Source organism: Choloepus didactylus, chromosome 6 (genome assembly GCF_015220235.1).
Source record: "Choloepus didactylus isolate mChoDid1 chromosome 6, mChoDid1.pri, whole genome shotgun sequence".
NCBI classification, from domain to species: domain Eukaryota; kingdom Metazoa; phylum Chordata; class Mammalia; order Pilosa; family Megalonychidae; genus Choloepus; species Choloepus didactylus.
The window spans coordinates 19,547,457-19,562,049 of NC_051312.1; the positions used below are offsets into that span (position 1 = coordinate 19,547,457).

The 14,593-nt window shown below is 43.9% G+C and overlaps 2 protein-coding genes across 2 annotated transcripts; one reads left to right on the forward strand and one right to left on the reverse strand.

The window, feature by feature from the left end:
* Positions 1 to 2,072: 2,072 nt before the first annotated feature.
* BTBD18 (BTB domain containing 18) lies at positions 2,073 to 11,697 on the forward strand. The gene is made up of 2 exons (XM_037838383.1): positions 2,073 to 2,196; positions 9,667 to 11,697. The coding sequence occupies exons 1-2, from the start codon at positions 2,073 to 2,075 to the stop codon at positions 11,688 to 11,690; spliced, it is 2,148 nt and encodes a 715-aa protein (XP_037694311.1). The 3' UTR covers positions 11,691 to 11,697.
* Positions 11,698 to 12,397: 700 nt separating this feature from the next.
* On the reverse strand, positions 12,398 to 14,215 carry SELENOH (selenoprotein H). The gene is made up of 4 exons (XM_037838388.1): positions 13,894 to 14,215; positions 13,668 to 13,813; positions 13,394 to 13,524; positions 12,398 to 12,576 (listed from the first exon to the last, which is right to left on the reverse strand). Exons 1-3 carry the CDS (start codon positions 14,160 to 14,162, stop codon positions 13,424 to 13,426), a joined length of 516 nt encoding a protein of 171 aa, XP_037694316.1. The 5' UTR covers positions 14,163 to 14,215; the 3' UTR covers positions 12,398 to 12,576; positions 13,394 to 13,423.
* Positions 14,216 to 14,593: the final 378 nt, after the last annotated feature.

Genomic DNA, 14,593 nt, shown 5'->3' on the forward strand with positions numbered 1-14,593 from the left:
GGTGCGTGGAGAGCCACCAAAGGCTTTCTCAAAACTCCATTGAGTCGGAAGACGTTTCAGCTGTCTTTTCAAAGGTAAGAGGGAGCTCTCCTTCAACTGCCTCCGGGCCTGCTCTATTAGAGGACGCTGACCCTTTTTCCAGTGTGTTTTCCTCGAGTGCAGAGGGAGAAGACGGTGGCTTCCCTGAGAGTTCCTCTAACGCCGGCCCTGCCCACCTCTCTCAGCCCAACCATCTTTCCTTAGCTTTCAAGTCCCTCGAGATGTAGCCTCCCGCCCAAAACTCTCCTCGTCCTGTGATTGGTTCTTCGAGGAGCCTCCAGCCAATGGGGGTGACGTACTCAAGCAGACGTAGGCCGGCTGGGGCAGGAGGAAGGACGTCGGCCCCTGCGACGTTCCCAGCGTGAGGAAGGCTCAGCGAGTGGAGTGTTGGTCCAGCCGCGTGGCTTGGGGCTCTAGCTGTCACCACCGCCTGGTGCATGTGAGCGCTGGGGCCCGGGGCGTTTCGAAATGCGACAGGGAGTGGCTGCAAACTCCATGTGGCCCCGAGGTGGCAGTGAGGACAAACCCTGAATTCGGGCCTCCGGGATCACCCACGCTCCATTCCCAGAAACCTTTGCGCCTAGAGGTCTTTCTTCAAAGGAGTTGGGCCGGGAGCGTGCGGGGCGGCCAGCTTTGCAAGGCCTTCCCTGAAGCGTCTCTCCGGCAACCCCCGATTCCCCTGGTTCTGCAGGGGGAGGTGAACTACCCCGGCCATCGACCCACCTGTGCTGCTTTGCTAAACTTCTCCGCGCAGAAGCTGGATTTTGGGAAGAAGCGAGGCAGGCTGGACAGAGGACCCAAGCACAGGGAGAACAACAAGAGCAACTCCTACTGCAGAGCGATTCCAGGTTAGGCCTAAGGGCAAAGCCGGGGGCAAGGCCAGGTGTCTGTGGGCTGGAAAGCTTCCCCGAGGGCCTAGGTTTTGGCCCTTGCGATAGCTGCCAGATGGTTGCCACTGATGGGAGTTGAATTTGCCCTTTCTTTACCTTTCTACTCTTTTTTTCTCTAACAGGTTTTCCGTAAAACATTCGGACCTCGGTGCCACCTGACAGAAAACTGCATGCCAGGAAAGGAACACAGCTGTGCAGTAAGTGTGGGAGTTTCGGTGCAAAAAGCTGGAAAAGTAGGAAGCCTGAAGTCAGGATTTTCAGTTTGTTTGGGGAGGGGTAGAAGGCTTAACTATCCTTGCTCCACTGTTAGCCAGTTAATTCACCAGCCTAACGAACCTAAAGGCCAAATTCTTTGCCGGTTTCCAGGGTCATTCAGGTTCTCTGTGTTCAATAACACCTGAACCAAGAGTGGCCAGTGTCCTTATTTCTGTGGGAGAGCTTCCACCGAGTCCAGTGGCTTCTCTACTGTGCACCCTCTGCTGGTTAGTGTGATAGAGGTTAGAGAAAAGATAATGTGTGGGACTTCCTAGAAATAATTTTATGCTCAATACTGTTTCTTTAGAAGTGTTCAACTAAGGATTATACCCATGGAACTGGGAAGTGTTCCCAGTACTCAGGAAGAATATGAGTTGAGTTCCAGTGGTCATGTGAATGAGGAAGGTTGAAGGATAATAATAATAGCTACCATTTTGGGATAATAGTTATGTGCCAGGTACACACTATGTTAAAGCAATTTTACATGCATTGGTTCATTTAACCTTTAAAACAGCACTATGACATAAGTACTCTTATCGTTCCTATTTTATAGATGAGAAAAGTGGGATTCTGAGAAGTTAGGTTACTTGCCTGAGATTAAATAGCTAGGCTATTAAATAACAGAGCCAAAATTCAAACCTAGGCTTATCTCTGAGCTCTCATGTGTAACCACTATGATGATATTTGTTTTCTTAAGATATCCTTGGCACAACTTCTGGGGTGATTTTTTTTTTTCTCACTCATGCTATCATCTCTCACTTTCTATATTTCCCTGCCATTTCAAAGACAAAAAACAAACTAGGTATAGCTATGCTTCTGAAATGTATTGTCTCACCCACAGGAATCTGATCTGTGAAAACATTGGAGATCTGTTAGGAGACTACAAACATGTACTCTCCTGCCAATCCCAAAATCCTATACAGGAATGCCCGGTTCCTCCGATTAGCTTTTCTGCAGCTTCATCACCAGCAGCAGACTGGTGTGTTTTGTGATGTCCTTCTGCAGGCAGAAGGTAAGAGACTGGTGGGGACTCAATTGAAAACTCACTATAGAATAAAGTAAAATGAGTTTAGGGCCAGGGGATGAGGGGCAAAACCAGGAAAATGTGTTGTTATCATCTTTTTTTTTTCTTAAACTTTTTATTTTGAAGTAATTTCAAACTTGCAGGACAGTTGAAAAAATAGTAAAAATCCATACAGAGACCTCCAGCTTACCCCATCCAAAATACCCAGATCCACCAGTTTTAACATTTTGCCACATTAGCTATATCATTCCATCTATCCATTAATCTACCTTTCGATATATCTATTTTCTAAATGTTTGAAAGAGGGTCATATACATCATGTTCCTTGAATACATAATGTTTCCATGTAATTTCCTAAGAGCAAGGATATTGCCAACCATCTGAAGTACAGTTATCAGGTATAAGAAATTTAACATTGATATCAAGTTTCAGTCTACATCCCAGTTTTTTCCTGTGACACAATAATGTTCTTTTGGACCTTTTCCACTCTACTATTATATCCAGTCCAGGAACATGTACTGAATGTAATTGTCATTGTCTCTGTAGTCTCGTTTTTTTATTTTTTTCTAATTGTGGAAACGTATATATGACATGAATTTTCTCATCTCATCCACTCCCAAGCATATCATTCAGTGGTATTAATCACATTCACAAGGTTGCACTACCCTTACCACTACCCATTACCATCTTTCCCATCACCCCAAAAGAAACCCTGCATGCGTTATACCTTAACTCCCCATTCTCTCTCCCCCATCCCACCCTATAGTCTACTTTCTGTCTCTATGAGTCTGCATATTTTTGTTGTTTCATGTAAATGGATTCATACAATATCTGTCCCTTTGTGTCTGACTTATTTCACTCAGCATGATGTCTTCAGGTTTCATCCATGTAGTAGCATATATCAGAACATCATTCCTTTTTAGGGCTAATATTCCATTGTAGGTATATACCACATTTTGTTCATCCATTCATCTGCTGATGGACGTTTGGGTTGCTTCCACCTGATGACTATTGTGAGTATTGCTGCTACTGATATTGGTATACAAATAGCCATCCAAGTCTCTGCTTTCAATACTTTTAGGAATATAACTAGAAGTAGGATTGCTGGGCCATAGGTAATTCTGTATTTAACTTTTTGAGGAACTGCCGAACTGTTTTCCACAGCAGCTGTACCATTGTACATTCCAACCAACAAAGTACTAAGGTTTTTATTTCTCTGCATCCTCACCAGCCCTTATTTTCTGTGTTTTTAATAACAGCCATTCTTGTGAATGAAATGAGATGACATCTCATTGCATTTCCCTAATGGCTAAGGATATTCGGCCTCTTTTGATGTGCTAATTAACCATTTGTGTATCTTCTTTGGAGAAATGTCTATTCAAGTCCTTCACCCGTTTTTAAATGTTTGCCTTTCTTGAGTTTTAGGAGTTCTTTGTATATTTTGGATATTAAACCATGATCAGATATATGGTTCCCAAATATTTTCTCCCATTCTTTTGGTTGTCTTTTCACTTCTTGATGATGTCCTTTAATGCACAAAAAGTTTTTAATTTTGATGAAGTCCAGTCTGTTTTTTTCTGTTGCTTGTGCTTTCGATGTAAAGTCTAAGAATCTATTGCCTAAGTCAAGGTTATGAAGATATTTCCCTGTGTTTTCTTCTAAGAGTTTTACAGTTTTTAGCTCTTATATTTAGGACTTTGATCCATTTTTAGTTAATTTTTGTATGTGGTGTGAGGTAGGAGTCCACTTTCATTCTTTTGCACATGGATATCCAGTTTTCCTAGCACCATTTTGAAGAAACTGTTCATTCCCCATTGAGTAAGCTTGTCTGCCTTGTCAAAAAATTTGCCATAGATATGTGGATTTACTTTTTTTTGATGTTTTTTTAATTCAACTTTATTGAGATATATTAACATACCATACAGTCATACAGAGCGTACAGTCAGTTGTTCACACACCACCACAGTTGTGCATCCATCACCAAAATTAATTTTTGAACATTTTCATTACCACACACACAAAAGTAATAAGAATAAAATTAAAGTGAATAAGAACAATTAAAGTAAAAAAGATCACTGGGTGCCTTTTTTTTTTTTTTTTTTTTTTTTGGCCCCCGTTTTTCTACTCATGCATCCATACACTGGACAAAGGGGAGTGTAGTCCATATGGCTTTCCCAATCACATTGTCACCCCTCATAAGCTACATTTTTATACAATCATCTTCAAGATTCAGGGGTTCTGGGTTGTAGTTTGATAGTTTCAGGTATTTACTGCTAGCTGTTCCAATTCATTAGAACCTAAAAAGGGTTGTCTATATTGTGCATAAGAGTGCCCACCAAAGTGACCTCTTGGCTCCTTTTGGAATCTCTCAGCCACTGAAACTTATTTCCTTTCATTTCACATCCCCCTTTTGGTAAAGAAGATGTTCTCCATCCCATGATGCTGGGCCCATATTCCTCCCTGGGAGTCATATTCCACATTGCCAGGGGTGTATACCCCTAGGTGTCAGATCTGTAGATATATTTTTGAACTCTCGGTTCTATTCCCTTGGTCTTTATGTTTGTTCTTGTGCCAGTACCACACAGTTTGGATTACTCTAGCTTTTTAATAAATTTGAAATTGGAAAGTTTGAGTCCTCCAACTTTGTTTTTTTTTTTTTTTTTCCTAGGATGTTTTTGGCTATTCAGGTTTCCTTTCCTTTCTGTATAAATCTGAAGATTAACTTTTCCATTTCTGTAAAGAATGCTGTTGGAATTTTGATTGGCATTGCATTAAATTTGTAGATTACTTTGTGTAGTATTGACATCTTAACATATTAAGTCTTCTGTTCATCAGCACACTGTATCTTTCCATTTACTTAGGTCTTCTTAATTTCTTTCAGTAATGATTTGTAGTTTTCTTCATACAAGTCCTTTATATCCTCGATTAACTTTATTCCTAGATATTTTATTCTTTTAGTTGCTATTGTAGTTATTACCGTCTTTGAGCACTGTAAGCTACTTGGTAAACAACTGTTTGTTTTTAGGACAGTTACTGTTTTCAAGAGAGAAATTGTGACTGTTCTTTTCTCCCTTGAAAAATGAAACTAACTGTAAAGTTTTGTAAGCCTAGAAATTCTATAAAACTGGATAATAATATCATACTGTGATGATTGTGAAGATTAAGAGTTGACAACAACTTTTGTGCAAGACCAAGGTAGGAGATGTTTATTTGGTGCAGGATCTGTATTTTCTGTAGCACAGTAGATAATTTAACCTGTGTGGTAAGTTTGTTTGATCACCATAGGTGCATGGAGCTGTGTATGGGAAGTGGGATTTGGTGAGTTTGTACAGGCTGGGGTGAAATCCCGATACATCCCAGAGTGATGTGGGCAGAGAGTAAAAGTGTATTTATGGGGCTCCCGAGGAACTGGGGAGAAATGCGGAAATGTTGGACTTCCCCACCTGGGTGATTGCTGATTTTCCCGCAAACACTGAGGACTGCCAATTTAGTGGGCCTAGACATCAATCTGTGGGCCTGCCCCTGTAAGTCTAGTTGCTGCAAGAGAGAGGCTAAGTCTACTTATAATTGTACCTAGGAGTTCCCCCCAAAGATCCTCTTTCTTGCTCAGATGTGGCCCCCTCTCTTTCTAAGCCCACTTGGCAGCTGAACTCACTACTGCCCCCTACGTGGGACATGAAACCCAGAGGTTTAAATCCCCCTGGCAACGTGGGAAATGACTCCTGGGGATGAGCCTGGACCCAGCACTGTGGGGTTGAGAGGATCTTCTTGACCAAAAGAGGGGAGCGAGATGAAACAAAATAAGGTTCCAGTGGCTGAGAGATTTCAGATGGAGTCGAGAGGTCACTCTGGAGGGCATTCTTATGTGCTATATAGGTATCACTTTTTAGTGTGTTGGAATGGCTAGAGGGAAATACCTGAAGCTGTCGAACTGCAACCCAGTGACCTTGATTCTTGAAGATGATGGTATAACTATGTAGCTTGCACAGTGTGACCGTGTGATTGTGAAAACCTTGTGGCTCGCGTTCCCTTTATTCAGTGTATGGACAGATGAGTGGAAAAATGGAGATAAAAATTAGATGAAGAATAGGGTGGGATGGATGGGATGGAAAGATTTAGGTGTTCTTTTTTGCTTTTATTTTTATTTTGGAGTAAGGAAAAGGTTCAAAAATTGATTCTGGTGATGAATGCACAAATGTAAGATGTTGCTGTGAACAACTGATTGTACACTGTGGATGACTGTTGGGTGTGTGAATAGATCTCAATAAAACTTTTTTTTTTTTAAAGTAAATGAACAATGGGGAGGAGGAGGGGAATGGGATGTTTTGGATGTTCTTTTTTATTTTAATATTTTATTTTTGGGGGTAATGAAAATGTTCAAAAATTGTGATGAATGCACAACTATTGACGATATTGTGAAGAACTGTGCACTTTGATTGCATCTTATGTGATTATATCTCAATAAAATTGCATTTAAAAAATTAACAGTTAACATATATAAAGCACTTAGAATGGTGCTTTGAATGTATTAAGCATGATATAATTGTTGGATAAAACTATTACATATTTCCTATTTTCTTACCAAGCTGTTGCTTAATTTATTTTCTTCAAAGTGGTGATTTTTGTTGTTGTTAGAACTAAAATGTATAGCTTATTTACAACTCTTTTCTTCATACTTGAAATGTTAAATCAGCATGAAGTAGAACCCAGTTTAATGTACAAGGCCCAAGCTGAGTTTAAGTCCTAGCTTTGTTACTTAGTAACTGACAACTGGGCAAGTAACTTCATCTCTTTGGAACTTAGTTTCTTCATTTATAAAAGGATTACGTCAACCAACATTATGTAGCTCTCTACGGTTTGCAGAGTACATGTGGAATAGTATCTCATTTGATTCTTAGAACAGCCTTGTGACATAAATAATGCAATATGGCTCCAGTTCTATAGATGAGTGAATTGAGTGCAGAGCTGGGATTCATTCTTTAATTGAAAAACAAACAAAAATCTACCAAGAGCCCTTCATGTGCCAAACACTGAAGGCATAGACATGGATATAGCATGTATAAGATAAAGTCCCTACTCTTAGGGAAATCATTTAAGAGGGAGAGATTCAAGTAACCAGGCAATTACTATGCATTATAATCAATAATATAATGGGGTACATAGAGGTTGATGTAGGAGCACAAAATAAAAACATCTGTCAGACTTGAGAAGGTTGCAGGATACAGGTTAGGGCGATTTTCTCAGTAGAAATGACCCCTTAGGGGAGACCTAAAGGACAAACAGAAGTAGGAATAAATAGGGAAAAACTTTTCTAGACAAAGAACAGCATGTACAGAGGTTCAGAGATGGGACCAGGGATTTGTGATTTGTGAGTGGTTCATTATAGCTGGAGCACAGACTACAACAGTTGAATTGACCAGAGATGTGCTGAAGAAATTAGCAGTCGTGTAAGGGCTGCAATGTCATGCAAAGGAAGTAGGACTGTGTTATTGAAAGGTTTTAAGCAGGTGATTTGATCAGACCAGCGTTAGATCCACACTCGGGCTGCATGGCAAGAAATACTGGATTGTTGATGGTCCCAGATTGGAGACTCCTTCATAATCCAGGAGAAAGGGGATGGGGACCGGAATTAAAATAGTTACACTGAGAATGGAGATAAATGTATGGCTTGTGAGCTATTAAAGAGAATTTATAAAACTTCCTGATTCCATAACCCGACTTCCTGGGTTCAAATCTTGTCTCTGCTAATTAATAACAGTATAATTGTGTACATGTTACTTAGCCATGCCTCATTTTACTTGTCTATAATAATAGTAGCTCTTTCAGAGAGCTGCAGTGAAAATTAAATGGGTTAATACTGGTAAAACTTTCAGAACAATACCTGGCACATAATAAACACTCAAGAAGTATTAGCTTTTTTCTTTTTAAATTGATGTTTGATTAGATGTGGTGGGCAAGGGAGAGGGAACACTCAAAGTTGACTTCTAGTTTTTAGGCTTGGGCAACTGGGTGAATGTGTGATACTTTGTTTTGAAGTAGTAAATATAGGGGGAGTTTTTTGGAGGTGGGGGAATGATGAGTTCATTTTCTGGAAAGGTTGCATTGGAGGCTTGTGAGACATCCATATAGTCATACAGGCTGTGGCATGTTTAATATCTCAGGAGAGAGATCAAGGCAGAGGTATGGATCTGGGAGTCATCAGCAAACCTTTGGTAACTGAAGCCTTGGCAGAGACTGAGATTGCCCAGGAAGTACCCATAGAATGAGAGACAGTGGCTCAGGACAGACCACTGCCTGGTAGGCAGTGCTAGACTCAGGAGAGTTGAACCAATTGCCTCTAAAGCAGACAGTTGTTTGTTTTGGACAAGCAGATCACTTGTCCGAGCAATGGTCTAACCACAAGCTGCTTCTATAAAATCTTAAAACTCTTATGTGAGTAAAAAAAAAAAAATTTATTCAGCAAGTATTTGAGCCCGTATTCTGTGTCAAGCACTGAATATACCTCAATAAGCAAGACAAACATAGTCCCTGCCCTCACAGAGCTTACAGTCAAGTGAAGGTGATTACAATACAGATAGCTAAATGCTATCTCTGTGCCCAGGAGCACCTAATTTGGACTTGGGGTGTGGTGGGGAAAGGCTTTCTGAAGGAATTGATGTCTAAACTAGATTTTCAAGGATAAAAAGAAGTGGTTAGTTAGGCAAAAGGTAATGGCAGAACCTGGCAGATGAACTCACTGCCCTCCGCCCTGCATGGGACCTGATTCCCAGGGGTGTAAATCTCCCTGGCAACGCAGGATGATTCCCAAGGATGAATATGGACCTGGCATCATGGGTATGAGAACATCATCTTGACCAAAAGGGGGACATGAAATGAAACAAAGTTTCAGTGCCTGAGAGATTTCAAATGGAGTCGAAAGGTCACTCTGGTGGGCATTCTTGTGCACTATATAGATAACCCTTTTTAGATTTTAATGTATTGGAATAGCTAGAAGTAAATACCTGAAACTATCAAACTGCAGCCCAGTAGCCTTGACTCTTGAAGACAGTTGCATAACAATGTAGCTTACGAGGACTGACAGTATGATTGTGAAAGCCTTGTGGATCACACTCCCTTTATCCAGTGTATGGATGGGTGAGTGGAAAAATGGGGACAAAAACTAAATGAAAAATAGGGTGGGATGGGGGGGATGATTTGGGTATCTTTTTTACTTTTATTTTTTATTCTTTCTGGTATAAGGAAAATGTTAAAAAAAATAGATTGGGGTGATGAATGCATAACTATATGATGGTACTGTGAACAGTTGATTGTACACCACAGATGATTGTATGGTATGTGGATATATCTCAATAAAATTGAATTAAAAAAAAACAAGGAATGGCAAAAGGTTCCAGGCAGGCAGAAGGAACAAATTTAGCCTTCTGATTCACCAGTCTGTATGTCTGGGTTTCCCTACAGGTGAGGCAGTCCCAGCCCATTGCTGCATCCTATCAGCCTGCAGCCCCTTCTTTACAGAGCGCCTGGAGCGGGAGAGGCCAGCTCAGGGACGGAAGGTGGTGTTGGAGCTGGGGGGCCTGAAAATTAGAACACTAAGGAAGCTGGTGGACTTCTTGTATACCTCAGAGATGGAAGTATCTCGAGAAGAAGCCCAGGATGTGCTTTCTGCTGCCCGTCAGCTACGTGTATCTGAGCTAGAATCCCTTCAGCTAGAGGGTGGAAAGTTGGTAAAGGTTCCTCAGGGCCGAAGACTGAACCGAGAGTGCTTACAGCCTCCAAGTGCTGCACCAATCTCTGCCAGAGTGGTGGCGCCCAGCCGCCGCCCTCGAACTCCACTGCCTGTTACCCAGACTCCCTGTCCTCCTGGGTCAGTGAGATTGAAGTCCTTGGGGAAGGAGGAGGGGCCCCAGGAGAAAAGCAACTGGCAGAACACAGAAAACTTGTCTGGCACTCTTCTGCTCAAGAGGAGGGCCAGAGCCTGCCCAACTCCACAAGAAAAAAGCTCTTCACCTTCAAACCACAGTCAGGGCCCTGAGGAGAACACGAGTGACCCTGACCTTGGCCCTACAGCACTTTCCCCACCTAGCTTGTACCCCTCTGTGGACGAGCAACTGTTGCCCAGAAAGATCAGGCTGAGTCGCTCAAAGCCATCTCCTGAAATCTGTACATCTAAGCCTCCTAGTGTTTTAAGGGGACCCAGCTCAGTGCCTGCAGCCCCTGGCCGGCGTCTTTGGAGACAGAGGAGTATAAATAAAGAAGTGCCAGAGGACAAGCAGAAACCAGGGAGACCCAGTCCTCTACAGAGCACCCCAAGCCCATCTGGTCTCGGAAAGACGGGTGGGAGCAAAAAGCAGAGTCCTGAAGGCAGGGCTCCTAACTCAGACTCTGCAGAGGAGGGACAGATTGGGAGAGTGAAACTTCGGAAGATGGTTAACGGAACCTGCTGGGAGGTGGTGCAGGAACCTCCCCTCAAGGACTCTCAGGATAGCCCCCAGATCCCAGAACCTGGGGAAAACTTAGAAGAGCCTCCAGGGACTCAGCCATCCTCAGTTAATGAGCAGGAAATATCATCTGCTCAAATAGACCTATGTCAGGACTCCCCTGTGTGCTCCAGGCTACAAGATGTTTTGCTTTCTGCCAGCCACTCCCCAGACCACCCAGTGGTGAAGTCTGAGTTTGGGTCCAGTCCAGAGGTGGTAGGGAAGGAACCTGTGTTGGATATGGACTGCAGAGACCCCTACACCTTCGACACAGCCCTGCTAGGGCTGCCCTGTGAAGCTGAGGAGTACCGAATCACAAGTGCTGCTGCCACCAGTGAGCTGGAGGAGATCCTGGACTTTATGCTCTGTGGCTCTGATCTTGAACCACCTATAGGGTCTCTGGAGAGTCCTGGAGTTGAGGGCTGCAAGACCCCCAGTTATCACCTGACAGAAACAGGGAAGAACTGGATTGAAGGGGAAGAATGGTGTTTGCCAGACATGGAACTCTGGCCTGGGGAGCTTACAGGATTGGAAAAGGAACCTGTCGGTGAGATCAAAGAGCCAATTGAGCCTCTTAGCCCCCTTGTCATGCCCTCTGAGATGAGTGAAAGGGAGGTGCTTTCAGTGGGAGACTCTTGGACTCCAGAACTTGAAATTACCAGTTCCCAGCCACTAGATGGTCAGGGAAACAAATTTCTCCACATCGACTCCCTTGATCCTCCCCAAAGTTCCTATGGAGACCTCCCCCTTCCCTGTTCAAAATGGGTAGAGACTGGGCTGGAAGTGTCCCCAACTATGGATGAGATATTGTACCCGGCTCCAGAGGCAGGCAAGGAGATATATGGCAACTCTGAGTTTCTGAGTTCACTTCCTGCCAACCCTGAAGAGGAAGAGATTGATGTGGTGGACTGGACAACAGAGGGGAGGCTGGTGCCCACCAGCATTTCCTCCGTATGGCCTGACCCTTCCTCAGAGTCAGAAACAGAGGTAGATATTATGACATAGTGGAGAGGGGAGGGCAGGTTCAGGACCCTGGGAGGCAGGGAAATGTTGGCTAGCAAAAGGCGTACAGGCAGAGGCTAGCACATGCCCTCTTCTCTCAGCACAAGAAGCAGGCCTTTGTAGGCCCCTTCCTCCCCTCCCCAGGCTTTGGGATCCATGTAGCAGTCAAGTAGTACCATGAGTAGAAAATTATGAACTTGAATCTTCTATTTCTCTGCAGTCTATTTTCTGGTTAGCGACAAATAAGTGAAACAATAAACTGTGGTCCCCAACTCCAGTGAGCCAAAGGTAAAAGCAAAGGCTAAATCTTTGGCATGGGTCTATGTTAAAAGGAAATGTTCCAGAAAGTGTTAGTGGTGGAACACTAAGCAGGTGGGAGTGAAGAGATGTGGTCCAGCACCTAGTGTTTGTGGCTTATTAAATGCCAGTATGGGAAGTCTTGCCAAAACTTCCACAGGGGCCAGGGAGATGTATTTCCATCATCACTTCCAAGAAGTGAGTTTAAAAAGATACAGTTGCTTTTTTAAAAATAAATTATTTTACTTTTCTCCCATAGTTTTTCCAGGTGTTTCACATGCTCTATCAGAGACCTATGAATTCTAGGTTAAATGGTAACTGTGGGCTATGCAAAACAAGCTGGGAGACCAAGTCTGCAAGTCTGGCTTTGACCACCCCTTACTGTAAGATCAAGTTTTACTCTATCACTTGAATACTTTATACCAAGAACTTTTATTAAACTAAATCCAAGAACTTTTACAGTGCCTTCATAGAGGGTTGCCTCACAACTGAACCATCATTTCCCGAGGGGAAGAAACAGTGGCTTCAGGTACATGACTGAAATTTGGCCGTGTCCCATCATAAATGCTCCAACATCCCCAAGGATAGAAGGCTGCAAAAATGAGAAGGGGGAAAAAAAGGTTAGAGCAGGGATCCAAGCAATCATAAGGCCCAGAAGATGATGTGCCCCTGACCCATCACAAACCCAGAAGCTTAAGGTCTGCATCTTTCTCTCAAAACAATCACATTTAGCCTTTAAAGTACCTGACAATATGCCAAAGTACTGTGTGAAGTACTAGGGATAAAGATAAGGTCACTTCCTTGTGATGAGGAACACAGGTACTCAAATGAACTGTTACCAACCGCCTGGTACCACTAACAGACCATATTAGGAACAATAACAGAAGGGAGGCAGGAAAGCATACATGGAGTAATGCTGAAGATTGTTGCTAGTAAAGAGGGAAGATCACAACTCCTACAAATATGAAAACACATGTCAAAAAATTTTAATTCATCCTTATTGAGGAGAACTAGTAGAATTTACAACCAGTTAAAAGAATTAAAACACACCCACCATTAGGAATAGAGAAATGAATTTTCACATAAATGCAAAACTGGTTCATATCCACAGAGCAATAATCAATTGCATCTCCAATGGACACAAATTGCATGTCTATAAAGAATCACTTGCATTACTATCAGTATCCTACAATTTAACGCAAAAGATAATAAAACATGGCAATTAATATATAAAGGCATAGTAGATAAAAGACATTTTTGTCAGTGACAAGAGAAAGGTATTCCCCAATAAAGGAAATCCTGAGATCAAGAAAATGCAAATCCTGAGTGGAATTTAATAATAAGGGCTGCTTCACAAGGTGCCATACCACGATCAACCTCCTCCCTCTCCCCTATTCTCCATTTCAAACCTCAGCATGAGGACTTCTGCCCAAACTTCCCTATGAAAGGTACTTCTTCAGCTCCTCCACCACCTTTTGAGGCTCAGGGAACTTGAATTTACGAGGAGGCCCTTTCTTAATTCCAGTCCAGAGCTCCGCTCCTGGGAAAGACCAAATAAAGCGAAGTTACTCTGGGATCCACCAGCATCTCTCCAAAATCATTAGGTGGCCATGGTTTCTAGCCCCGCGCTTCCTCGCCTCGGACCCCATGCCCTTCTTTCCCAAGAACCGAGTCCCCACTCACTGCTGCCGTCCGGGCGCAGCAGCGTCACCTCGAAACTGCCCCTCCGGGGTTTGGCAAGGTTCACCTTCACCGGAATTTCCGGGGCCTCCAGGCGCAGTGCCTGGCTCAGGGCCGCGGCGTTGCGCCCATAGACGCGTCAGCTCGTGCTAGGGAGAGAGAGAAAGATCAGGGGCTGTGGCCCTTGGTCTACAACGCCTCGGCCCCCGTGACTCTCCCGGTCCCTCACCAATGCTCGATAACGACGACTGTCTCCTTCTCTCCCTCCTTGCCGCTTGCCACCTTCTCCTGCTTTTCCGCCGCCGCAAGCACCACTGCCTCGGCCTTCCGCTTCCTCCCGCGAGAAGCCATGGCACCCGGAACGCGGCCGGGGAGCAGAGTCGACCCGAAGCGGGAAAAGGGCACTGCCCCTGCAAACACCCAAGCCGCAGGCCGAAGACGACAACTCCAAGAACAAAGCCTCGCCGGAAGGGGCAGAAAGCGTGGCCCGGCGCGCATTCGTGAGGTATGGAGGCGGGACTTTTGGGCGCGACCACTCTCTTCGCGCGGGGGGGAGTACCCGGAGCACCAGCCCTGAATGAAACAGCACTTCGAATCGGAGGTTTGGGCGGGGACGAGGCAGCTTTGGAAACCGACCTCGCGCGGTTAAAACAAACACAAAACAGAACCAAAAACAGGTTTTTCCTTACCGCGGGCGGCCGGCTAAAAGGTGGGCCCCGCCCAGCCCCCGTCCCTGGGATACACGGGCCAATCCTAAACCACACCCACTACCCAACATCAGGTGATCCGCAGTCTGGGATTATTGGAACCAGCCTTCCCCAACTCTGGCCAATCCTGGGGGCCAATGACCACCAGCGTTTGGTGGGACTAGACAGGATGGCCTTTGATTTAAGAAGATGTACAATCCCTCAGCATTTGCCTTTCTCATA